The following is a 26,802-nucleotide window of genomic DNA, read 5'->3' as shown; positions in this document are numbered from 1 at the left end:
CAGGGCTCTCTTTCATTAATTTGGTAAGTTTCAAATGCCATAACATGAATGAAATAAATTTATTTTGAATAAATTATTTTTTGGGGGGAGTGGGTTTGAAACATTAACAATCATAACATTTGATCCAGTTTTATTAAAGTTAGATGCAGTGTTTCCAAAGTATGGGGTGGCACACGTAGAACAGAAACACATATGAACTCACTGAAATTCCACTCTAAGTAAAAACCTATTTTACAAAATTGCATTAAGCATCTACCATGCCCAGAGTTAATCTTGGGGCTTTGAGGGATACAAACATAACTAAGATGTGCACAGGGAACTTAATGGACAATTAAAGGGAAAAAACATGTCCACAAATAACATGAAGCAGTGATAAAACAGAGGAGAGACAGAACAGAGAAAATTCATAGGATGAGCTAAGTGTGAAATCTCTCAGCCTAGAGATAAAATGGAGTTGTGTGAGGAACTGATTACTTTAAAACAAGCCATATAATTCTTTTTTTTTTCAAGCCATATAATTCAAAGGCACAATAATTTTATACCACACTGTATTGTGTGTTTGGAAGAAGACATGCAGGGGAAGAAAAACTGAGCCAACATGTTGCTAAGAATTCCTGTCTTTGGTCCTTACTAAACAATGGCTACAAGTCTTTACTGAAACAGTGGTTATAGTGATGAAATCTGATTGAACTCTACTTAGCAAACTAAAATAAGTAGGGGGAAATATCCATATTTCCCTTTTCTTAAGGAAAAAAATCTTGTGACCTTTATCTTGTAGATGAGTGGGGTTTTTTTGTCTTTCAAAATGTCAAGTTTTAACATGTGATTACTAAAAATTATTGACATAAAAATTTGAAGTGCAATTATGACAGATGTAAATGTTAAATTATTTATGTAAATTCAATTAAAGCTGCACCTTAAATAAAGGCCAGTACAGTCCCTTTGGTTAGTAAAATATGCTTTACTTCTCGAGTTAAAAAAAAAAACAAAAAAACCGATGTGAAAGAAGCCAGACACAAAAGGCCATATATTACATGATTCCACTGATATGTAATGTCCAGGGTAGGCAAATCCCTAGAGACAGAAAACAGGTTAGTGGTTCCCAGGGACTCGAGGGAGGGAAGAATGGGAACTGACTGCTAATGGATTTAAGCTGTTTTGGGGGGGCAGTGATGGAAATGTTCTGGAATTAGATGATGGTGATGGTTGTACAACTTTGTGAATATACTAAAAACCACTTAAAAAAAAAACCTCATAAGTTGCAAATAATGTTTATATATGTGATTTGGGGATGATTATTTTCAAAGAGGCACTTTTAGAATTAGTGACATACAGCCAAGCACAATATGTAATACATAGAAAAACTCAACAGCAGCAACATCACCAAACAACTCTTTCGACTATGTTCCTTACCTAAGATTTGTAGGGCCTTCTGGAAAGTAAAACAATGAACAGATAGAATTTTATTTATTTATTTATTTTTAAGGATTTTATTTGAGAGAGATAGAGGGAGAGAGAGCATGAGCAGGGGGAGGGCCAGAGGGAGAAGTAGACTCCCTGCTGAGCAGGGAGCCCAATGTGGGGCTCGATCCTAGGACCCAGGGATCATGACCTGACCTTTTTTTTCTTTTTGAGAGAGAGAGGGAGGGGCAGAGGGAGAGAGAATCTTTTTTTTTTTTTTAAAGATTTTATTTATTTATTTGAGACAGAGAGAATGAGCGACAGCATGAGAGGGAGGAGGGTCAGAGGGAGAAGCAGACTCCCTGCCGAGCAGGGAGCCCGAAGTGGGACTCGATCCCAGGACTCCAGGATCATGACCTGAGCCGAAGGCAGTTACCCAACCAACTGAGCCACCCAGGCGCCTGAGAGAGAGAATCTTAAGCAGGCTCCACGCCCAGCATGAAGCCCTACGCCAGGCTCTATCTCACAACTCTGAGATCATGACCTGGGCCAAAACCAAGAGTCATAATGTATGGTGATTAACATAACAATAAAAAATTAAAAAAAAAAAAACCCAAGAGTCAGACACTTAACCGACTGGGCCACCCAGGTGCCCCAATCTTCTGTCCATTTTTAAGTTGGGCTTCTTAATCTTTGAAATAGAGCCAATAGGATTTGTTGATTGATTGAAGTTTGAAGGAAGGGAAAGGACTTGATCATACCTCCAAGGTTTTTAGCTTAAGTTATCCAACTATGGAGTTGCTATTAAGTGGAGAAGTAGTGTTGGAGAGATCAAAAGCTTGATTTTAAACATATGAAGTTTGACATGCTTGTCAGACATTCAAGTAGAGTTCTCAAGTAGGCTGTTAGATTTCGGGGCCTGGAATTCAGAGGAGAGATGCAAGCCTGAAGATAAAGAGGAGGAGTCATCAGCATATAGATGGTATAGAAAGCCATGGAACTAGATACACCAACAAAGGAGTGAGTGTAGATATAGAAGGTGTCCAAGGACTAAAGTCTGGACACTCCAAAGTTAAGAGGTCAGGAAAATAATGAGGAAGCAGCAATAATATTGAGACAGAGTGGCCAGGAGGAGGGAAAACCAGAGAGAGTACAATCTACTGCAAACCACATGACGAGTGTTCCCAAGGAGGCCAGCGTGTCAAATGCTGCTGACAGGTTTCAGGGCTGAGAACTGTCCCTTGGATTTATTTATTTATTTATTTATTTATTTTTAAAGATTTTATTTATTTATTTGAGACAGAGAGAATGAGATACAGAGAGCATGAGAGGGAGGAGGGTCAGAGGGAGAAGCAGACTCCCTGCCGAGCAGGGAGCCCGATGCGGGACTCGATCCCGGGACTCCAGGATCATGACCTGAGCCGAAGGCAGTCGCTTAACCAACTGAGCCACCCAGGCGCCCCTGTCCCTTGGATTTAGTAGTGTGGAGAGTGGAGGTGGTTGGTGACCAAGACAAGTGGAGAGATCCTTGTTAGCTAGAAACTAGGGCATTTCATCCAAAAGCATAAGAGGGAAGGCAGAGTTCACAGGCCCAGTTGCTGTGGACAAGAGGGCATTCACAAACTGTAATATGCGTTGTGAGGAATCACTGAGGGCTTTGTGAAAACATACATTCAGATTCAACTGGTCTGAGACAGGGCCGGCGGGGGCGGGGGGGGGGGTGCATTTTTGTATTCGCTCCCAGGTCTGGCTGATGCCGCTGACGTCAGGGCCTCATTCTGAGGTAGTGAATTTATCTGCAGTTTCTTTTCGAAGTACAGATCTAACCAGGGATGTAAATGGCAACTGCTCTGGGTTGACTCTAGAAGATTTTCTATGCTCTAGGGGGCTTGATGTCATTCATAGTACAGCTCAAGTCTGCGGCTTGAGAAAGGGGTCAGAAACACAAGGAGTGATCACTGTGGGTGGAAACTTTAGCCCTGTTTGTTTTGTGGACTGAAAGAGGGAGGGGCCTTCTAGGCAGAAATACAAAGGCTGGGGCCCAGCAAACTGCCTGGACAGAGGCCGCGGGGTGCGGATGCGGCCTCTCTCTGGGTCAGTGTGAGCTGGCGGGGAAGGCTCCTTGCAAGGCCCCTTTGAGAAAGACTGCCGTTCTCTCTCCATTACACGTATGAATATACTAAAGGTTCAGAATGATTCGCTGAGATAAATACCCAATAGAGTATTTCTAAGTCCCTCCCTCAGTTTGTTTGATTTTTTTAATAACAGCTTTATTTACTGAGATCTAATTCACAGACCACACAATTCGCCCATTCCAAATGTATGATTCGATGGTGTTTAGCACATTCGCGGAGTAGGGTCACCGTCGCCACAATTGATTTTTGAACGTTTTCATCACCCCCCAAAAGGAACCTTCAGGCCCTTTAGCCACTGCCTCATTTTCCAATGGCACTGAAATCCACTAAAATGTCTGCAAACTTCCTGCCCAGCAATTTGTGAGATTTCACAAAGCTGGGGGATATGTGTACATCTGTTGCATGAAAACAAAACTGTAGGGGCGCCTGGGTGGCTCAGATGGTTAACTGTCTGCCTTCAGCTCGGGTCATGATCTCTCTGTCAAATAGATAAATGGAATCTGGCTCTGTGTAGCCCTGCATAACTAACTTAATCTCTCTCGGCCTCAGATTCCTCACCTCTAAAATGCTGGCAGGGTAGTTGTGAAGGTTAAATGAGATATTGTAGATGAAGTGCCAGGAATCTAGCAAATGCAGTGATGGAATATCCCTCCCCCTTCCTCTGCCTGGCTAACTTCATCTCAACATTTACCCTGAGCGTCACAGCCTCCGTGAAGCCCTCCCTGATCCTCCCGGGTACCCTGCACCCCTGCCTCGTCAGTCAGTCAGCCGGTGTTTCTCTCATAGCTCTTAAAATGTAAAATGGTGGCTGGCCACGTCATTGGTGCTTCCTCTGCATTTTGCGGGTCCGGAGGCCTGGGATGGCTGTCGATCACCTCATTGGCCCGAGCGCCGAGCAATACAGCAATGGGCACTTGCTACTGCGCGGCACGGCATTTCTGATAATGCGCAGCAATGTCTCCGCAAACCTCATTTTGAATAGTAATGCAAATGGAATCATATGAAGCCATCCTTTCTCCTTTTGGACTGTGGGCTCTTCTGAAAGCAAGATGACACCTTCTATAATCTAGGCACTTACAGTAAATACCTCTGAGAGATATAAAAATATTTGTGTAAAATATTTTGCATTTACCGGGAAGTTATAAATAAAGCAATCTGACCAGAAAGCCAAAGACCCCGCCCTCGCAAAAGCAGTGGAGCGTGGCCAGCTGCAGGCTCCCTGCCTGGTGCTTAGAAATGGAAATAGGGAATGAAAGGAGCCTCTCATCCCAGGAAGTGCTGGGGAAGAGACAGAGCTGCAATTGTATCCAACTTTTTATCTAAAAAAAGTAACACGGACAAAAGGAGGGTGATGTGGGAAAAGGCATGAAGAGCCCTTCTAGATTCAGGTATAACAGCTGATGCTTATGCCCTATGCAGTTACTCCTCGTAACCAGGGCAACCAAGATCCAGGCTATACTTGTATTGTACTGAATTTCTGTGCTGTTAGTTCATTTCTATTATGGGTCACGGGTAGGGAATTTGCGGTTGTTGGATTTGATGAAACACCCATTTGCAAAACTGCCTATATAAGGACGGGAAAAAAAATATTTTTCCTCTATCCCATCTAGGTTCTTGGCTGGGGCTCTGTAACAAAAGACAGATTAACAAAAGGAAAGCATTCACATTTATGTAATATAAATTCTACATGACACAGGAGACTTCATAAGGAAATGAAGCCCCAAAGAGAGTTAAACCGGTGTGCTTTTGTGGAAGGTCAGGCAGGAATGTGATAGAACGGAAGGGTATGAGCCAAGGGGAAAACCTAGAAAGTCCTCTTTGCTCAGATTCCCCTGTGTGCCTACCTCTGCAGAGATCAGGGATGCTCCTTTCCTTGGGTAGGAGGAGGGCACCTCTCAGAGGAGGGGCTTAGGACCTGCCTCAAGGGAGCAGGGGGAGGCAGAGAGTCCTCCACCTACAGGCCCTTACTTAGATTCCTTCAGCTTCTTCTGTATGAGAAGGTACCAGATTTTGGAGTAGCATTTCCTGAACCCCATCGCCAAGGACTCCGTCAACTGTAAAGATGCAGGGAGACCATCTGGTGTACTCTTGTTTGAAACCAGTCACATGACAATGGGACCATTGCTATGGCCACCTGACTGGATGTCTCTGCATCCATCCTGGCTTCCTTCCCCATCTAACTTAACAAAGCAGCCAGAGGGAACTTTCCTAAAGGCCACTGAAGTTGTCTCACTACCAACTCCCTCCCTTCAATGGCTTCCCATTGGGCTTGGAAAAAACCCACAGTCCTTATGATGATTGACAAGGGCCCTAATGAACCCAGTGGCTCTTGTGACTTCACCTCAGCTCTGGTCAGCTCCTGTCGTGCCTCTCCCCCCCCACCCCCGGACCTTGGGGCCATTGTACTCGCCATTTCTGTAACGGTGATTGTAAATTAAACAAAGCTCCTTTCCCCCAGAAGCAATTTTAAAGAAAAACACTTTCTTTTTAGTGGGTGAGACATAGAATGTGAAAGGATGATTATACTTAAAAATGTAATGCTGTCTCATTGGCTAAAAGAAAAAAAAAAAAAACCCACACTGCTATTTGCCTATCTCTGGTTCCAAAAGTCACTGACAAAGTCTAAAGGAAATGAAAAAGACTACCCAGATTTTTACATTTTGGAGAGTGAAGGAATTTCCGTTTCAAATGCTTTTATTTGTCTGCAAATGAAGTTTGCACATTTCCAGCATAAAAACTTTTTTAAAACCCCACCACACACAAAAAACAAACAATGACACGAACACTTGGTTTTCATGTGATGTGCCCTTTTAGAACCCCTGAATAGTTTTTAAGATCATCCTAAGTCACATGAAACCAGTTTGTGAAACTTCAAGTTTTAGGTGACTTTGCAAGTTTCTCTTTAAAAGACTAGCATGTTACATCAAAATAGGCAGCCCTGGGAAGCCACCAGGAGAAAAGATATCAAAATAGAATTCACACTCGATGGCCTCTGATTACTTCAAACCCATTTGAACACACGAACATATTCTAGTTTTAGGCACTGTTTGGGGAATTGTGTCAGGAGGCAGGTAAACTGTGTGTCTGGTTAAGCTTTCAGAGCTCTGACATAGGAAGTTAGGAACGGTGGGAGAAAAGAACTGGTGAAAATGTGTATAACTCCGAAGTAAACTTATTAAAACTGTAACCATTAACATTCGACAAGTTCTCAAAAGAGAACAAAATCAGCTATAATCACACAGAAGGTGTGTTGTGCTTAAATAATTGCACAGGTTGGTTCAACACTGCAAAAGCCTTAAAGAAGGAATTTCCTCTTCAATTCATTTATTAGAGAAATGTTGGTAGATTCAAAGACTCAGGCAATGGACGACCTCTGACAGATCAAGGCCTGTTTTTACATTAGCACAATTGGAACTTCAGACCTAAAAGGGTTGAGTATGGGACCCCCAATATGCCGTCCTGGCATGAGGATCATTCTGGGCTGAACACAAATGAGAAAAGGCAGACACGGAATGAGCTGCCTGAAAGCAGAACGTAAATTCCCCTTATGAATTCTGTACCAGGAAGAAGGTAACAACCTCCTCAGGATGGCAGCGAGAAGAGTCTACACAAACAAACCTTACTAAATAACCATTATGTTCATTAGTCCCCCCATATATTTACCCTCCCAGTTTGCTGGCCCTAAAAGCCTAAAGCCCCGTTCCTCTTGTTATTTCTCTACAAATGTATCATTATTTCTTAAGATGCTATTACACAAGCCCAAGTTCTAACCACCCATTTGAATTCTTCATCACTGAGTTTCTCCTGTATGTATCATGCCCGGCGTGTTAATGAACGGTTTTTCTCTCGTTAGTCTGTCTTTTGTCCGTCTAATTTGCAGGGTCCCAGCTACAGAGCCTAGGAGAGCTTTTATCCTCCCCTACGTATCTAAACTCACATGCCCTCGAGAACATGAAGACTCCCTAACATCAGAAACCAAATTTCATAAACACTTTATATACTCTGGGGGACTTGTGCAGAAAAAACAAAAAAACAAACAAATAAATAGGCAACTCCTCTGACTAGGCAAAAGGACTCGAAACAAAATTCTACCTGTGGGATTAGAGGATAATTTTCATGGTTCAAGGGAGAGACAAGTGAGAAAAGAGAGGGGAAAGTAACAAAGCCCTAGTTATCCAATGTTAGAGCCTAAAGACATTATTCATCTTGTCCCACATCGCCAGGAATACCTTTCTCAGAAGTCAATGTTGAAGCGGTCTTGGACGGTGAATTTGGAGGAAGACGGTGTGGGAGCAGTTCCAGCTGGGCTAGCTAAGTCACAGCACCCCTGGGGACCTGTTTCCTCAGGTGTAAAGTGTACAGTGACATTCTTTTCTTAGAGCCACGAGACCATCAAGTGAGAGCCTGTGTGTGAGTAGTTCTCAACTCTGTCTCAAAGTAACTTGAGGCATTAAAAAAGCCTGGGCTGCATCCCATGCATTCAGATTCAATTGTTCAGGGGAGCCCCCCCCCGCCTCGCCCCGCCCCGCCCGAGCATCAGTGCGTTGTCAAATCTCCCCAGATGATCCTCATATGCAGCCACTGTTAAGGACTACTGGCCTACTGAGAAAGCAGCACTAAACTGCCTTGAACAGGATCACCCGGGGATCCAGGAGCATGAGGCCTGGGACTGCGCATTTCTAACAGGCTCTAGGGCCTGCTGAGCTGCTCTCAACCACACTCTGAGTACAGCAAAGGACTAAGTGGCCACAAAGCACTAAGCAGACAGTCATCCACTCTCTTCCCAAACGGTCAACTTTTAGTGATCATGGCGTGAACTTCAATGAACGACTTTCCTTCCTCTTAGGATTAAGAATATAGTAGGGGGAGGGGGCGCCTGGGTGGCTCAGTCAGTGAAGCATCTGCCTTTGGCTCGGGTCATGGTCCCAGGGTCCTGGGATCAAGCCCTGCATCAGGCTCCGTGCTCAGTGGGGAGCCTTGCTTCTCCCTCTCCCTGCCTTCTGCTTGTGCTCTCTCTCGCTATCTTCCCTCTCTCTCCAATAAATAAAATAAAATTTTAAAGATTTTTATTTACTTATTGGAGAGAGAGCGAAAGTGACAGAGAATACAAAGGGAAAGGAAGAAGCAGGCTCGCTGCTGAGCAGGGAGCCCCATGCGGGGCTCAGTCCCAGGACTCTGGGACCACGGACCTGAGCCGAAGGTAGTCGCCTAACCAACTGAGCCACCAGGTGCCCCTAAAATAAAATCTTGGAAAAAAAAAAAAAGGATATAGTGCGTGTTAAGATTTTAAAACCAAGCACAAAAGGGTGGCAGCAAAAAAAAACCGGTGTCACTCCAGTTCTTGGTTAAGAAAACATTTATTTACCATCACAGGCAGACCCACTTGCTATGATACCACTGCTCCCCACATTCGTTACAGATCACATAGGTCATCATCTCTTCATCTGGATTTGAATTCCGCACCCAACTTGGCAGGAAAAGTGTTCCTCTGGCGATTACGGTGACCTTGCAATTGAACTGCTCACAGCGTCTGCATTTTATTTTCTTTGTCTGCGTGCCCTCAGTGGTGTGGGGAAGGCGATGCTCCTGTATGCCAGATTCCGTGTAGGAGGCTCTCAACTGCTTCAGTTCCTTGCTCGCCATCTCCAGCACCGTCATTTCGGCGAATTCTCTCGGAGACGTGGTCCCAGAGAGCAAGTTCCGTTGTAAGTGAGAATTTTGGGGGTTCTTCAGATTGGCAACTTTGCTTCTAACACAAGTTTTGTACTTTTTGAGGTTCTTCGAATGAAGGGTAAAAATGTGCCCTTCAATTTCTCTTGCAAAGTTTTGCCACAAATCAGCTTTGGGCTGATCTGTGCAAGAACTCGTTAAAGCTTCATAGAGAAGCTCTGTGCATTTAGCTCTCACAGGTACTGTGGGATCCAGCGACTCAGTGGATCTCTGGTCAGTGGATTCTGGGTCACCACCCCTGAAATGCTCCTCCCCGGGCTCCATCTGACTCGTGCTATTTTCAGGCACAAGTGATTCAATGGCTCCTGCAACATCGTGGGGTGATGAATTAGAACTGCAGCCGCCTGATATCTCATCCTGACTTGGGTCATGAGAAAGTCTGGAGTTTCTGCCCGTAGGGAATGATTCAGGGCTGTCCCTTGGTTTGAAGTGGAGATCCTTATAAAGAGCTTTCCATTCTGACAGCAAACGCTTGGCTTTCTTTTTCAAAGCCACCACAGGGCAGTTTTTGAGGACTCTGTACACAGCCCTGACCACGACGGTCTCCTGGAGATGCTCTTTAGTCACGTGAAGAGTCTCTAGCTCAGTAAGGTGGTTGCCAAGATCCTCAAAATTCCTTTTAGACATCAGATGCTCAATAAGGGAGGCTTTGGCAGCTACCTGCTTCTGGTCAGACATCTTTACAGCTGCAAAGAAAAGAGAAAAGAGGTTTCTGTTTCTTTAAGCTTGGGCTTAACAGTTGCAGCTTCCTGATAGTAGCAGAACGCTTTCTGCCAGTTACCTACGCGGCGTATTCTGAAAGTTATGTAACAGAAGTGGGCGTGACCTGTTAGAAAATGGAATCTGCAATGTGGTATGGTTCAATTTCAAAAGGCTGAGTCTGGGTAGTTGGGGGGAAAAAAAAAGCACTGCAACCAGCTTCCGCATTAATGGTTGCTTCAAAGAAGCTTACTGGAAGAGCTCTAGAACTTTCTCCAATCAAATTTTCCAAATCAATGCTCTTTCCGGATCCCGATCGGTCAATTGCTTTGGATGGAATTTGGTGGTCATGTTGGGCATGAAATCATGCCAGTGTCAGCATGAACAGGGTAAGTCTGAGCAAGGCTGGACTGTTTACCCCCATATTCAGCTATATAGCTGAACTACTTGCTGATTTTATCATCTTTAAGTGGTATTTTTCTGAATAACAGAATGAGAAACAGGGCAATAAGGGAATGCTGTTTAGATGTCCCAAGGAATCTGAAGAAATTGTGAGACAGTATAGGTCGCAAGGCAGCCGGAACCAGATCTGATGGGCCCCAAGAGTCAACGGGCACTGTGCTGACATCCAAGTCTTCTGAAAAGCAGGGTAAGGGTTCATACTAAGCGATCCGGACCATTTACAACTTTGGACCAGCTAGTCCCTAGGCCACTTTGGTTCCATTAACTTTTCTGTTTAACTCTGAGGTGCAAAAAGTTGCTTGATGATTATCTCATCCTGGGCAGGTAAATATTTACTTTATCTAACCAGTCTATTTTTCTCTCCACATAATGCACATAACCTTGCTACCTAATACCCCTGGATCTACATCTGCCCATCTGGTCTAAATATGGACTTATGCATCTTGATAGCAGGGACCCTGTCTTTTCAAAAACTCATGGACTTCCGTTTCATAGCACTTTATATTAAATGCCCATTACTGGGGCACCTGGGTGGCTCAGTAGGTTGAGCGTCTGATTCTTGGTTTTGGCTCAGGTCATGATCTCGGGGTCGTGGGATCGAGCCCCGTGTCAGGCTCTGCACTCAGCAGGGAGTCTGCTGGAGATTCTCTCCCTCTCCCTCTGCCCCTCCCCCTGCTCACACACACTCTCTCTAAATAAATAAAGTAAAATCTTAAAAAAAATGCCCATCACTAAGCACATAGTCTAGTAACACTGAAGCGAGCACAGAGACGATCAGTGCAGTCTTCTTAGAAACCATCTGACAAGTTCTGTGAAATGCAATGTCTTTTTCTTTTAGTCAGTGATTCCATTTCTATAAAATTACTTTAGGGAAGCAAGAAATGTGGAAGCTGTCCATGTAAGAATTTTCTTCCAACTCTGAAGAAACTGTAAGGTCCCAAATGGTTAAACTTGCACACAAATGTTCACAGCAGCGTTACTCTTAATAGCCAACAAGTGGAAACAACCCAAATGCCCATCAACTGGGGAAACAACATGTAGCCTATCCATACAATGGAATGGTATTTGGCAAAAAAAAAAAAAATCCCGTAAACCCCGTGAAATTCTTATATATATACTACAACATGGACGAGCTTTGAAAACACTATGCTAAGTTAAAAACATAGAGGACCCCATATTGTATGATTCCATTTATATGAAATGTCCGGAATAGGCAAATCTATTTGGTGGTTGACTAGGGCTGGGGCAGAGGGATGCAGGGAACCAATGGGGTGGAATGAAAGGGGGGTGGCTGCCAACGGGTGCAGGGTTTTTCTTGGGGAAAGTGAACAAACTTCTCTAAAGTTGACTGTGGTGATGAACTGCACAACTGTAAATATATTAAAAATCACTGAAGTGTACACTTTGAGGAGGTGAACTGTAGGGTATATAAATTATATCTGAATAAAGTTGTTATTTAAAAACAGCATATAGGGACGTCTGGGTGGCTCAGTTGTTAAGCGTCTGCCTTCGGCTCAGGTCATGATCCCAGGGTCCTGGGATCGAGCCCCACATCGGGCTCCCTGCTCGGCGGGAAGCCTGCTTCTCCCTCTCCCTCGCCTGCCGCTCCCCTGCTGTGCTCTCTTGCAAATAAATAAATAAAATCTTTAAAAAAAATAAAAACAGCATATAGAGTCTGATCCAAATTTTATTTAAGAATCACATGTGAAGAGAAACGGTCAAAAACAAATACACAAACCTTTAGACAGTGACATTTTCTGAATGGCAAGATTTTAGATGATTTTTTGTTTGTTCTTTTATTCCTTCTCGTATTTTGTATGATGAGTATGTATTATTTTCATAACCGCAAAAGTGACTTGTCCAGTATCATTTCATGATAAACTCCACATATTTATAATGTTGGCCTATTGGAAAATGGCACGGTAAATGGATCAGTCTTCTACCTTCCCTCTGGAATCAGAATATCATGACGGTGCTACATGACGTGTGGCTCTGCCTTCACATTAGCATTCACAATTTCCTGAGAAGTCTACTGCTGGGTCTAAACCAGTTGCATCTCCTCTCAAACAGGAAGAGTTAAGCACCCTGGGTCACAACTGTGAGGTTCCTGTGGGTGTTTCCCTGCTGGGCCAGCTCAGGGATGACCGAGACTGCGGGTCTGGCAGCTGTGCCACCAGAGGGGGCTGGTACGTGGACAACGTGGGCAGTCACTTGTGAGGCAGCAACTCAGGGTCTTAAGAGGCTTTTTTTTTTTTTTTTTTAAGATTTTATTCATTTATTTGACAGAGAGAGACACAGCGAGAGAGGGAACACAAGGAGGGGGAGTGGGAGAGGGAGAAGCAGGCTTCCCACCGAGCAGGGAGCCCGACGCGGGGCTCGATCCCAGGACCCTGGGATCATGACCTGAGCCGAAGGCAGATGCTGAACGGACTGAGCTGCCCAGGTGCCCTTAAGAGGCTATTTTTATCATTATCAAGAATCAGTACTTCAAGATCATTGTTTTACCTTTTTTACAATTCCAGACTGAAAACAGTGAAGGAGGTCTTCCTAAGGATCAGAGGCTCAGTAAACAAAGAAGAGGCAAGGTAAAAATGCAGAAAAATTAAAAATACATGGCCTCCATTGCTGAACTTTCTCTCAAAATTGTCTGCCTGACATCCTAGCATCTGGAGGAAGTCACGCAGCCAAGTCACCGTGATAAGGGTTCAAGCTGCTTAAGATACTTGAACCCTCCCCAACTTGTTGGGAAGTTTCCTAACAAAGAGGAAATACTCATCTTGCTTGCATTCCTCATCCATTCTAGAGGCACCGCTACCGAAGACATCAGGATTGAAGTTTGCCAGATGCTGGCAAGGTGGTTAGTAAGAGACAGGTCTAGAGTGCCCACAGGGAGGTTAGGCAATGTTTAACTCAGGTCAGAATTTCTCAACGGTCGGTCAGAGTCTCAAGGAGAGTCTGAAGGGGACTTTACAGCTTCGGAGCTTCAGAACGATGAGAACAGCAGTTTGTCTTACCAGCAAAACTTTCTCTTCACTTCTGTAAATCCACAGACGTTAATGTATTCACACATAAGCACTCTGCTCTTTATTTCATATGTCCTTTCATTTACCTCTCCTCTGTATTTCTTTTTCATTTCTAATTGTGGTAAAATACACACAGCATAAGACTTGCCATCTCAAACATTTTTTCCCCATCTTAAACATTTTAAAGCAGGGTTCAGTAGTGTTAAGTACATTCACGTTGTTGTGCAACCAACTCCCAGAACACTTTTCCTCTTGCAAACCAAACTTTGTACCCATGAAACAACAGCTCCCTGTTCCTTTCTGCCCCACAGCCCCTGGCAACCATCATTCTACTTTCTGTCTTGATGAATTTGACTACGTGCTGCACGTAAGTGGAATCATACAGTATTTGGCCTTTTGTGTCTGCCTTATTTCACTCAGCATAATGTCCTCAAAGTTCACTGGTGTTGTAGCCTGTGTCCTGGATTATTAATATTCCATTGTATGTATAGACCACGTGTTCCTTATCCATTCATCATAAACACTTGGGTTGCTTCTACCTTTTGACCATTGTGAAGAAACGCTGCTATGAACATGGATATACAAATATCTCATCGGGACCCTGCTTTCAGTGCTTTTGGGTAAATATCCAGAAGTGGGATTGCTGGGTCATATGGTAATTCTATCTGCAATTTTCTGAGGAACCGCCATACTGTTTTCCATCCTCCTCCATATGTCTAACAGCATTTAAATCCTGTCAAACCTTCTGTTCCCCCTGTGGGACAATGATGTGGATATAAAGCATTTATTGCCCTAGGAGATACTGTGAAAGCAACTGAGATATAAAATTTTGAGTATTGCCATAAGAAGACAAGGAAAGTTGTGTATCCAGTTTATAGCTCTACAGAGTTCATTCAATAAATAATTTATTACACATCTAAGTACACATTAGATGCTGAGCCTAAAGAGATCCTCTCTGCCTTGAGGGAGCTGACAGTCCACTGGAAGGAATACAGACAAGAAAGTGGCCACTTACAACACAGGGTGTCTCCAAAGGATAGACACGGCTGCTAGAGGACACTCACAGGAGGAATGCTGGAGCCCAATCTGGGCTTCCTACCATCTGGCAGGTTCTAACTGCTTCTTCACTGCGTTCCTTCCGATTCACGGCACTTTGTCAGAGGGATCATCCTCTACTACAGAGCTCACCAAGATATCCCCTCAACTTCCCACTTAAAGCCCTTCAGAGGTGCCCCTGTGCTCTCAGGGTGGAGCCCCAAGGCCCTTGGCCAGGTGATAAAAGGCCCCCTTCCAGCCTCCTCCGTGACCCTCCTCCATGACCTCGCTGCCACCGACAGGCTCTGCCCATTTCACAGCTCCGTGCCTTTGTGTCAGTAGCTCCCTGGGCCCAGCCTAATTCTCACCATGGGTGGCTGTCCGTCCTGACTATAAACCTGAATCGGCTGGCGAAATTAAACAGCAAAAACAAAAACAACGCCAGGGCCTCGTCCCAGGCGGAAGCGATCAGAGTCCCTGAGGGCAGGCCTGGGTATCCTCCCAGCTGTCCCAGTGACTCTGATTTAAACCAGAGCTGCCACAACTGCCCTGTACACACGGGCACGAGGCCCTGCCGCGGCAGGACCGTCTCAGTTACGCTGCCACCCCCCGAAGACAGCTCCGGACCTGCTCCTAGACCAAATACGTAGAACCTCTCTGCTTTCAGACTCGGCCGGATGAGCCCCATTGGGAAATATTAAAAACACCTGCCGTGCACCGCCCACCTGAGAACCTTCTCTACAATGACAACTGGTGGTTGCAGTGTGTTAAGTGTCACGATGCACCCAATGCCCTGGACTCATTCCCTTCCTTACCTCTTAACAGCAGAAGGCAATGTACATTTATTGAAGTCCATGTGCCATACACATTCACGTCATCTCCATCCTCACAATGAGCCCGAGTCAGGTATATGGCTTATCTCCAACTTACAGATGAGGAAATCTGTTAAAAACAAAACAAAACAAAAAACCATCAAATAGTTGCAGTGGTTTTTTTTCATGGTGTGTATCACATTAAAAATTGTTTTATTGTCTGCCTTCCCCACAAGACCGTAAAAGAACGATGTCTGTTTCATGCACTGAGACATGCCTGGCCAGTGCTTACTGTTACTCAACAAGTGTTTTTTTGTTAAATGAGAAAAGAGCATCCAGAGTGCTCCCTCTCCTCTCTGCTCGTGCGCTTCATTGTTTTCAGTACAGACTAGCTTGCTTGTACCCACGGCACCGAAGCCCAGTGCCCCTCAGCTTCTTCCACGGGAGCCGACCTCATCTCAATTCTAGTTCAAAAAGTCATTTAAAATTAAAAAATAGTAATAATAAAGGCAGGAGCATGGTGCCCACTGTGGGCTAATCAAGTAGACTCCAGGAATCAAACGTTTGGGGATAAGGAGGGTCAAGAAGGTATAGTTCACAGAAGTGAGGGGTGTTGAGCATGTTCGGTAAGTTTCTTGCCCGTTCTGGGCCTCGATTTCCTCATCTACAAAATCGGGGAAATTCCACATCCTAGGATTAACATGGGAAATAAATGAGATAGTCCTTATAAACTCCTTAGAACCAGGCCTGTCACACAGTAAACCTGACTGACAATTACACAGGACTATAATGAAAAGATTTACATGACATGTATCTATCATACCAGGCGCTGTTCTAGAGCAAGGGATCGGCAAACTTTTCCTGTAAAAGGGCGGACAGTAAATATTTTCAGCTGTGCAGGCCATCCGATCTCTGTAGGGACTACTCAACTCCGCTGCTCTTTTGGCAGACGCAGCAGCCAGAGACAATACATAAAAGAATGAGTACGGCTTTGCTCCAATCAATCTTTTTTCAAAGACAGGCAGGCTGGATTTGGCTGCAGGCCCTAGTTTGCTGAGACCTTTCTAAAGCAGTGCTATGCAACAGAAATATCATGCAAGCCACAGATACAATTTAAAATTTTCTAGTAACCGCGTTAAAAAATGAACAGGAGAAATTAAAGACATTTTACCTAACCAGTGTATCCGAAATACTGCCATTTCAACATGGAATCGACAAAAACAAATTAGTGGTATTTTACATTCTCTTTTTCATTCTAATTCTCCAGAATTCACTGTTTGATATATCTCAGTTAGGACTAGGAACATTTCAAGTGTTCATTAGCCTGTGTAGCTAGTGGCTACCTATTGGACAACACAGTTCTAGAGCATATGCTAAAATGGGTAATGCTTACACACACCCCTATACCCCCAGCTTCTGAATACGTATCAGAAAGAGTTTATACCGGGCCGGCAAGAGCAGGTCCTATATATCTGTTGACTGAATGCATATAAAAGCTCGCGAATATTAACTAATATGGGCAGGTTGCACACATCTGCCCACATCTGGCTTAAACCCCGGGGAGAAGGGAGATCAAAGAGAAATTCTGTTTCTGGTCATAAGCCACATACACTTCTCCAGCTACACAGGGAGGCCCTTCCTCCATGGAGAGAACTGATGCCACACGTTGGGGGGCCGCAGTTTCTCAACAGGCCCTCAACACTGCGCTAGGGCCCTTTCATGTTAGGACGGTCCCCAGCACAGGTGCAGCGAGTGGAAGGGACCAGCCCAAGGGCCCGCTCTGGCCCGGGTTCGGGTTCCGCAGGGTGGGGCAGGGCGACAAGCGAAGCCTGCTGCAAGCCGTCCCCGTGTGCCAGCCTGGCACCCAGCCCAGAAGCGGCGGCGGTCCCGAGAGATCTGCCCACCCCGGCGACTTCGGGTGAAGAGGAGCGAGGGCACGACTGGGCCTACCCGACCCAGGACGCACCGAGGGCACCCCCCGGGGCAGCGGTGGGCTTTTCAGAGCACCGGTGCGCAGAGATACCGGAGAACCCAACCCAGGGCGTCGCTCACCGAGATGCGCAGGAGCCCCGGAAACTCGAGAGACCTCCCCGTAGAGAGAGAGTTTCCGGCACGCGGGGCGGGACCACCAAGGCTCAACCAATCCAAGCCCGCAGGCCAAAGAACGCTTTCCCGGGCCCCGGCGCATGCGTGCCAGGTAAATGGTGTCTGCGCAGAGCGACTAGCAGCGGCGAATCCGCCTCCGCCGCTGGCTGCGGGACGGCCCCTGGCCTGGCTGACGGTCTGGCGGCCGGGCCTGACTTGAAAGCAACTACCCCCAGTAATGCTTTTCAGCTGCAGAGTTTGTTGAACTATTCTACGGCGTACGCTTTCGGCTCTCATTCAAGACGTTGCTCAGCGGAATGTTGACAAAACTTTGGCCAAAAATGCGATATACTGAACGCAGTAATTAATTCGATAAGTTATTTATTGCACCCCTAACACACATCAGTTGATGTGAAAGTAGGAAACATTCATTAAGCGGCCTTGTGCGTCCTGCACTTCTCACCTGTACACATGGTTTCCCTGCAAGGGTCCAATAAAATCAAAGTGATGGTAAAACTAGAGACTTTATTTTCAAAAGGCTATTGCTTTAAGATCGTTTCTATCACAAGAACAAAGTGCGACACCTATAAATCTAATTTATTGAATAGGCTCTTGGGGGCGCCTGGGTGGCCGCAGTCAGTTAAGCGTCTGCTTTGGGCTGGAGTCCTGATTTCGGGGTCCTGGGATCAAGCCCTGGTCAGGCTTCCTGCTCAGCAGGGAGTCTCTCTCTCTTCCTGCTCATTCTCTCTCTCAAACAAATAAAATCTTTGAAAAAAAAAGTAAATCTCTTGAATTGGTAGGCTGGCTGGGGCAATTACATGTACCCGATGCCAGCTTTTATGTAATGGGGTCCAGGTGGTGGACTTTGGTGGGTTTGGGCCACTCAGCTTTCAGCCCACCTTCTGAACAGCCAATTGGGTGCCGCCATCTGCCCTAGCCAGGGGCCAGCCACAGGAACAAGCTGGGCCCATTGCACACCCCTCCCTGGAATGTGAATTTTGAGCCTAGTAGTGTGGAGACTAGTATGGTGAGAGATCATTCCAGTAACGTTGGCATGCTGATCAGCAATGGCTTCTTTCCACAGCTCTGCTTCCAGCCCTGGAGCCCATTTCCAAGGCTGGATTGCTGGTCTTCCCATGCACCTGCACACTCCTGTTTCCTTACCATAACTTCCCTTTGCCATAAGTTAGCTGAGGTCTGGTTCTGTTGCTTGCTACCAGCAAACTCTAACTGACACAGCCCCCATCTTAATGTAGCTGTGTGATTTGAGGGCCATCTGAAGAGAATCCCTGATCGTTGATGGTGCTGAAACTACCTTCTTACTCGTTCCTTCATATTAAAGCACTGGAACCTGCTATTCTAAAGAACAAATATCAGAAAGGTTACACTTGCCGCTCTTTATTCCCTACACCTGAGTTATCTTAGAAGGGTCGCCTCTCTTCACCTGTCAGAGAGACCAACAGAATGGGACAGAGGACAAGTAAATGTTGACCCGGGTAAATGGGAAAGAATGAAAGGTCCGCAAGATTGGATTCTTTGAGATCTCAGGAGTCACTGAATTGGAAGGTTCTAGGTATCCAGAAAAAGGGATGAGTTCACAGGACACGGGGGAAGGGAGAAATGGAGCCAAGCGGGAGCAGGAGATGCTTCAGACAGCCCTCTCTGCTGTTTGCCAGGTGGCAGCCACACACGGGCACGTAGGCCGTCACAAGAGGGCACTGCCAGAGCTCTGAGAAGGGTCCAAAAACTGAATGCGAGCACCCAGTGCCTCACCTTCAGGAGGAGAGCTGTGTGACTGCAGCTTGGACCCATGAGGAAAAAGATTTGTAAAGGGACAGTGACAGCGATAAGAAACGGGGCTGTAGAAATTTTATGGGTGTCCAGGAAGACAAATAGATCTGCGGAAGGAGAGGGTTCAGGCTTTCTGAGCATCAGGCACATTTCCTCAGGCCTCAGCCCCCTCAAAATTCCAATGCCGTTGACCTCCCGCAACCCGCTTGATGTCCGGAGTCCATCGGTATCCTGGAGGGCAAGCCAGGGGACATCCCCAGTGTCAGAGTCATTGGTGGCTGGATTATACATGAATCTGTGGAACTTCAGTTACAGCCTGCCCGGTATCGAGAGCTGAATTCACTAGAGGGGTCCCAAGTCAACTGGCACAGTCAGATAGATGAGGCTCAGGGGGGGGGGGGGGGGGGGAGGGGGCTGGCTAATACTTTCATTTTCTAAAGTAAATTTTCATTGAAGTATAACCCATATGTAGAAATGCTGGTGCACAAATCCTAAGTGTACTGTTCAACGATTTTCACAAAGTGAACATGTCCATCCAAAAAGCATCAAGAAACAGCATGCCCAGGCCCCCAGACGTCCCCCCTCGTGCTTCCTCCTAGCACACCGCCCCCCCAGAGGGTAAACACAACCTCAATTTCTCCAGCATAGATTAATCCTGCCTCATCTTGAAGCTTACGTAGCCAGAGCCACACAGTATGTCCTTTCCGGTTTCTTTTGATCAATGCCATATTTTAAAATTCATCTGTCTTGCTGTGGGCAGCATTAGTTTCTTCATGCTCACTGATAGTATTTCATTGGATGACTATACCACAGTTTATGTTTCCATCCTACTCACAAGGGACATTATGGATATCTGAGTGGTCCCACTGTGACCATTACAAATAGTGCTTCTGTGCAGTTCTATTGAGTGTATACCTAGGAGTGGAATTCTGGGTTGGTAATACTGTTTGGGGCCATAAATGACACATGACCTTAAGTTGTTGATACAAAGTCTCTTGCATGACTTTTCTACCTGAAGTCTCTTGAAGTCTGTAAGGGAGGGACAGGAGAGACTTCCCTGGCCACAAGGAGGCTTTTCCCAACCCCTAGAGCAGAGAACTCCAGTGTCATTCAGTACCCCTCCCTGCTTATGACAAAGGCCCAGATGTGTTTTCAAAATCAACTTGGTGCTTTAGTCAGCCACTGACATTCAGCCCCAGAGAGGAGGCAAAAATGGGGGGGCAAAAATTGTGCCATTGTTATTTCAATGTGTTAATATAAACCCATGAGGCCGGAGGATGTGGGACGTCCTGTGAATGTTACCTAGTCTATGCCAGCAAATAGGCAAGCACCACTCCGTGGTAATTTGGGCGGCATTCGGGGGTCTGTGCAAGGTTGAAGATCATAGTTTTGTTGAAGAACCAATCTGCACAATGTGTCATTTTTTGTAACACTGCTCAGCAGTCTGGTGATGGGATAGAGAAAAGAAAGCAGTGGAGTGATCAAGATTGGGGCTCTGTACAGTGGCCGTGGTGGAAGAACACAAGAGCGTGGGCCTTGGGGGGCAATGGCAAGAGTGTCTTTGAAGGGATGGCGGGCCTTAGAATCTAGGTTATGTTTTATTAGAGAGTCAAGATAGGAAGCCAAGAGATGGGAAGAAAATGAAAATGTCAAGGGAACAGAGCTTTCAAAGGAGAAATGTGAGATTAAGAGAAAGCCAGATAAACTAGACAGTTTGATGTTGGAGTTCAAGTTCAGAGGTGATGATCAAGTCCAAGGTAGTGGCCATGATGCAGTGACCAGGGAGATGATGGTAACTGGAATAGAGGTCAAAGAACTGTGGGGCTAGGACATCAGATGGGTCATTTGCATAGATGTCACATTGATCGATGACAATGGCAACGAAGGGCCGAGAGGACTGTAGAGCTGTTTAACTGTACCCTCAAGTGGCTTTTACATGGAAATAGAGAAATAGGAGATTGTGAACAAGAGTGGAGCAACCAGGCTGCCACCTTCAACCGGACCCTGTATGTGTGCAGCATGGAAGGATGAGCAGCTTTCATTTGCTAAGGCTGCAAGGGGAGAGGTCGCCCAGGAGAGAGCTCAGCTAAGGAAGAAGTCGTTGGCAGAATTAAGATGGAGGGGAGTTTGTTTACCAGACAATGCAGTGTATGTGATGGGGGAGAGGGCAGAAAGAGTAGAAGTTAGTATCCAGAGGAAGGAGCCCGTGTGGGGAGGAGAGTAGGAGAGGGTGGATGACAAGGGGGTTTCATGTTGAGTGGTGGCCAGGGACAAGAGATATGCATCCTGGATAAATTATCTGACCTTAGGTTCCCCAAAGGAACCCAAGTATGACTCAGTGCTAGTGCAGGCTAGAGTTCCATGACACGATAGCCTGTTGACTGGAATTCAAAACAATATGTTGGTATTTAAGGGTCCAAAAAGTTAGTCCCCGAAGACTATGGTCATGTGGTGGAAATGGCAGGGGCAGCCCCCAGGGGTCAGGGAAGAGTAGTCATCACCTGAGTCTGGATTGTGCTTGGTTTGAAATCCTAGATAGGCCAAGAGAGGGTTCATTTTTTCTCTCACTTAATAAAATGTTGAACAGTGACCGGTTTGGGACAGGGACAGCAATGCCACAATGTCATCAAGGACCCAGGCTTCTTCCAGCTATGCACTCCTCCGTAAGGTATGGTCTTTGACTTCATGATCACAAGGTAGTTCAAAGAGCTCCTGCCTGCACAACCAACCACATTGCAAGAAGGAAGGAGGAGGAAAAGCAATGGCAAGAGAGGCTGCCAACTGACAACCCTCTTTAATGAGCCTTCCTGAAAGCCCCACCAATGACTTCAGTAGGCTCTCCATCTGAAAGAGGTTGGGAAGTGCTCTCCTACTCCTTCTAATTCAGCACATTCCACTCCTCACCCACCAAAAAAAAAAAAAGAAAAGAAAAGAAAAGAAAACCATAGACATTTATATGGTTATACAAGTAAGGAAAAAATTCAAGATGGATATTGGGTAGGCAACTAGAAATCTCTGCTACAGATATTAGAGAAAATGAAATACTATTATTCAATTCAACTTGACTCAGCCTTGTGCAATGATTTTCTACCCAGATATAACATGATTCCCAGGCTTCCCTATTTCATTTCTGGTTCAACATCTCTTCCTCTAACCTGGATCACTGGGGCACTGGCCTTCATTGCAAGTTCTCCCTTCTATCTTCCTTTATTCTAAGCCATAACTGTGCTCTCGAATTTCCTTGGTCACTGCAGAAATAGAGGGTTTTTCTTCACATTCTATCACAGTATTAGAAACCACCTGTAGGCTGATTTGACTTAGCTAGGCACCTCTTCATCTGGTCTCCCTAGAAACACTATTTTTTGGGTTTCTATAACTAGCAGTTATCCTAACAGATACAATTACAGCTGTTGAAGACAAGACTTTGTATGCCAAAATTACTTCACACTAAAGGAAAACAATGTTTTTCCCCTTCAATCTTAAAAGGTTGTATGTGTTCATTGTATTAAAGAGAACATTGTTGAAAAAAAGGTTACTAAATTTAAAAAAAAAAAAGGATCACTAAGAGTTTCAGTTAAAAAAAAAAACTTTAAGAGTGAGGCTACAAATATTAAAGATTAGTAAGTGGACTACCTTCTCTCTTTCCTTCCTCCTACAGCTGAAGGCCTTTATTGCTTTAGGGAATAACAGGCAAATATCTGGAGAACCTTCTGTTTATGACCCAGAATCTTAAAACATTATATACATTCATCCTCAGGGAATATACTCAAGATTCATTACCACACAAAGCTGTTGTTGAATTTGGAAGAAAAGAGAAACAGAGAAAAGAAGGCACTGGTCTTTCTTCTGAATCCTGACACGTGATTTAGTTTTAGGTATTTCTCTTAGGCCTTAAATTCAACAACTTAAGCTAATTTGTATCACACTTATGAGGTCTAATAAAGCAGTCATGTGTGCTCCCATAAAAAGAATTTCATGAATTTTTAAGAATATAGAGTATTTCCAAGGAAAAAGAAGAAAACCCACATTTTCCAGTAAAACAAATAATTATACACATAATGAAACAGAGCATTAACAACACATTTTCTTACTTAGAAAAACTTAAACCATGACAAAGGTGATTATTTGAATATTATTACAAAGAATTTAAATATACAAGCTTGGCTATAAAAGATCAGGCTAATAAGCCACTTAGATAAAAATCTACCTGTGATGTCAGTTTCCGAGAAGTGCCAGAAAAGTCAAACAGAGAAACAATTCCCTGTGGGGTTTTTGTTCTTGTTATTTGTTTTTTTATAATTCTAAAAATGTTATATAAAGGTTCATCAACTCACAGAGACAAATCAGATACACTGGAGGTGGGGGGTGGTGGTGGAAAGCTGAGCTTTTTCCACATTTCCACATTTTATAAATTCAGAAATGAATGAGTGGTACTATATTGAAAGCAAATATTGGCACATCTTATACAAGAAAGGCACCCTACAATAATGTTTCTGTTGGTATATTACGATTTTTCAGTTTGTATTTCTAAAGTGGGGCAATCTATGATGTAATATCAGAAAATAGGGAACGGACATAAGAAGCCAAATATAAAGACACAAAAGACCATAGTAACATTCAGCCATTCGCAGATAAAAGGCCATCTGGACACAAGCCCGAGAGCAGCCAGACGCCGTCCACTGCAATTTCTCCACTTTTGCCCTTGCCGCGTTCTGCTTCAAAAATGATCTAATAATGGAGAAGATAAAAAAATATTACTTCAAACCATTCAAGTCAATGACAGAAACAAACTATTTAATAGCGATTAAAGACGACTGAACTCAGGGCGCCTGGCCGACCCAGTCAGCGAAGCATGAGACTCTTGATCTTGGGTCATGAGTTCAAGCCCCACTCTGTGCATAAAGATCACTTAAAAAAAAAAAAAATGGACCGAACTCATCAGCCCCTACTGCAAACGAACAGGCGCTGACATTGCATATATAGTAATGTATTTTCCAGATGCCAGTATCTTGCACTGACTGGATTATATTCAGAGAAAACAGGGTCACTGCAATTCCTAAAAGTATCTGCACAGCCCTGAAAAGCTGAGAAAGGTATGGCTGAAGAGGAAATTTTGGAATTCCCATTTAAAGAAAAGAAAAGAAAAGAAAAGATAAACGAATGATGTGGTTTTCTTTTCAAAAACCAGGCTAGAAGAAATTTAACACTCCTGGTGAACATCTAACATAAAACTATATAGTTGAAAGGGAATTATTTTGATATATTCAGATTCTGTTAGTTTGTACTAATATAGTTATTTTTCTTAAAATATTGGCTTTAATATTGGAAATTATTGGGAATGTCGTTGTTTTTATGTGTTGAAAACTGTTACCTAATAGGCTATGATCATTTTTATCCATGATAAAATAGATCAAATAAAATATCTATTACCTATTAATAATCAAAAGAGCAGCAAACTTCTTTATATTTTAGAAATATCTAATGTATAGAGAACAGATAGAAGATGAATACTAAAAAATGTATCTTGAAATTCGACACAAGGGGCGCCTGGGTGGCTCAGTTGGTTAAGCGACTGCCTTCGGCTCAGGTCATGGTCCTGGAGTCCCAGGATCGAGTCCCGCATCAGGCTCCCTGCTCGGCAGGGAGTCTGCTTCTCCCTCTGACCCTCCTCCCTCTCCTGCTCTCTGTCTCTCATTCTCTCTCTCTCAAATAAATAAATAAAATCTTTAAAAAAAAAAAAAAAGAAATTGGGACACAAAATGACAGGAGTGACTCATTTAACAAAATTAAAGATATACAGTTACTATTTTATATTCATTCATCCAAAAATATTTACAAGAAATATTATTAAAATAGCTGAATGTTTTTCTTTTTCCCATTACAACTTTTTAAAAAATTTTAGTTCCAGTATAGTTAACATACAGTGTTACATTAGGTTCAAATGCACAATATAGTGATTCAACAATTCTGTACTCAGTGCTCATCATGATAAGTGTGCTCTGCATCCCCTTCACCTATTTCCTGCATCCCCCCACCCCCCTCCCCTCTGGTAACCATCAGTTTGTTCTATATAGTTAGGTGTTTTTGGTTTGTGTGTGTCTCGCTCTTTTTGGGGGTGGGGGGTTCATTTGTTTTGGTTCTTAAATTCCACATATGAGTGAAATCATATGGTACTTGTCTTTCTCTGACTTATTTCACTTAGCATTATATCCTCTAGTTCCATCCATGTTGCTGCAAATGGCAAGATTTCATTCTTTTATATGGTTGAGTAATATTCCATTGTGCATATATACCACATCTTTTTTACCCATTTGTCTACTGATGAACACTTGGGGTGCTCCCATATCTTCGTTATCATAAATACTGCTGCAATAAACATGGGGGTGTGTATATCTTTTCAATTTAGTATTTTTGTTTTCTTTGGGTAAATACCCAGTAGTAGAATTATTGGATCATATGGTAATTCTGTCTTTAATTTTTTTAAAGATTTTATTTAATTATTTGACAGAGAGGGAGAGCACAAGCAGGGGGAGCAGCAGAGGGAGAGGGAGAAGCAGGCTCCCTGCTGAGCAGGGAGCTCAATGCAGGGCTTGGTCCCAGGACCCTGGGACCATGACCTGAGCTGAAGGCAGACACTTAACTGACTGAGCCACCAAAGCGCCCTGTAACTCTGTCTTTAATCATTTGAGGAACCTCCATACTATTTTCCACAGTGGGTGCACCAGTTTGCATTCCTCTCCAACAGTGCAAGAGGGTTCCGCTTTCTCCACATCCTCACCAACACCTGTTGTTCCTTGTGTTTTTGATTTTAGCCATTCTGACAGGTGTGAGTTGATATCTCATTGTGGTTTTGATTTGCATTTACCTGATGATGAGTGATGTTGAGCATCTTTTCATGTGTCTGTTGGCCATCTGTATGTCTTCTTTGGAGAAGTATCTTCTACCCCTTTTTTTCTGTTTGTTTGTTTTAGAGAGAGAGCACTCGAACTGGGGAGGAGGGGCAGAAAGAGAGAGAATCCCAAGCGGATTCTGTGCTGAGCTTGGAGCCTGACTCGGGACTTGATCTCATGACCCTGAGATCACGACCTGAGCTGAAATCAAGAGTTGGATGCTCAAATAACTGAGTCACCCAGGTGCCCCTATCCATTTTTTAATTGGATTATTTGGGGTTTTTTGGTGTTGAGTTGCATAAGTTCTTTGTTTTGGATACTAACACTTTATCGGATGTCATTTGCAAATATTTTCTCCCTTTGAGTAGGCTGCCTTTTAACTTTTTGTTAATTGTTTCCTTTGCTGTGCAGAAAGCAGCTTTTTATTTTGATGTAGCCCCAATAGTTTCCTTTGCCTTAGGAGACATCTAGGAAAATGTTGTTGTGACTGATGTCAGAGAAATTACTGCTTTGCTCTCTTCTAGGATTTTTATGGCTTCAGGTCTCACATTTAGGTCTTTAATCCATTTTGAGTTTATTTTTGTGTATGGTGTAAGAAAGTGGTCCAGTTTAATTTTTACATGTAGCTGTCCAGTTTGCCCAACACCATTTGTTGAAGAGACGGTCCTCTCCCCATTGTGTATTTTTGCTTCCTTTGTTGTAGATTAATTGACCATATATGGGCTCTCTATTCTGTTCA

At 44.2% G+C, this 26,802-nt stretch overlaps 2 protein-coding genes across 6 annotated transcripts in view; both read right to left on the bottom strand.

Annotated features, from left to right (window-relative positions):
• Nucleotides 1-8,874: 8,874 nt before the first annotated feature.
• On the bottom strand, nt 8,875-17,387 carry TCEANC (transcription elongation factor A N-terminal and central domain containing). 4 transcript variants are annotated; one of them, XM_035029721.1, is made up of 4 exons: nt 17,350-17,387; nt 15,301-15,427; nt 12,166-12,331; nt 8,875-9,952 (listed from the first exon to the last, which is right to left on the bottom strand). In XM_035029721.1, exons 3-4 carry the CDS (start codon nt 12,179-12,181, stop codon nt 8,904-8,906), a joined length of 1,065 nt encoding a protein of 354 aa, XP_034885612.1. In that variant the 5' UTR covers nt 12,182-12,331; nt 15,301-15,427; nt 17,350-17,387; the 3' UTR covers nt 8,875-8,903. The 4 variants fall into 4 exon arrangements, with proteins under 4 accessions (XP_034885612.1, XP_034885613.1, XP_034885614.1 ...); XM_035029722.1 differs by lacking the exon at nt 17,350-17,387 and adding an exon at nt 17,264-17,349; XM_035029723.1 differs by lacking the exon at nt 17,350-17,387 and adding an exon at nt 17,248-17,268.
• Nucleotides 17,388-23,451: 6,064 nt separating this feature from the next.
• The window catches only part of EGFL6 (EGF like domain multiple 6), a 38,206-nt gene continuing 34,855 nt past the window's right edge, over nt 23,452-26,802 (bottom strand). For both annotated transcript variants that reach the window (XM_035029719.1, XM_035029720.1), the window contains exon 11: nt 23,452-23,901. In XM_035029719.1, the coding sequence (XP_034885610.1) occupies nt 23,791-23,901 (111 nt within the window). In that variant the 3' untranslated portion in view covers nt 23,452-23,790. The remainder of the gene's footprint in view (nt 23,902-26,802) is intronic.

The sequence above is a fragment of the Mirounga leonina genome, unplaced genomic scaffold, assembly GCF_011800145.1.
Source record: "Mirounga leonina isolate KUSES-001 unplaced genomic scaffold, KU_Mleo_1.0 Mir_276, whole genome shotgun sequence".
Classification (NCBI taxonomy): domain Eukaryota; kingdom Metazoa; phylum Chordata; class Mammalia; order Carnivora; family Phocidae; genus Mirounga; species Mirounga leonina.
This window is presented reverse-complemented; position numbering and strand designations above follow the sequence as displayed.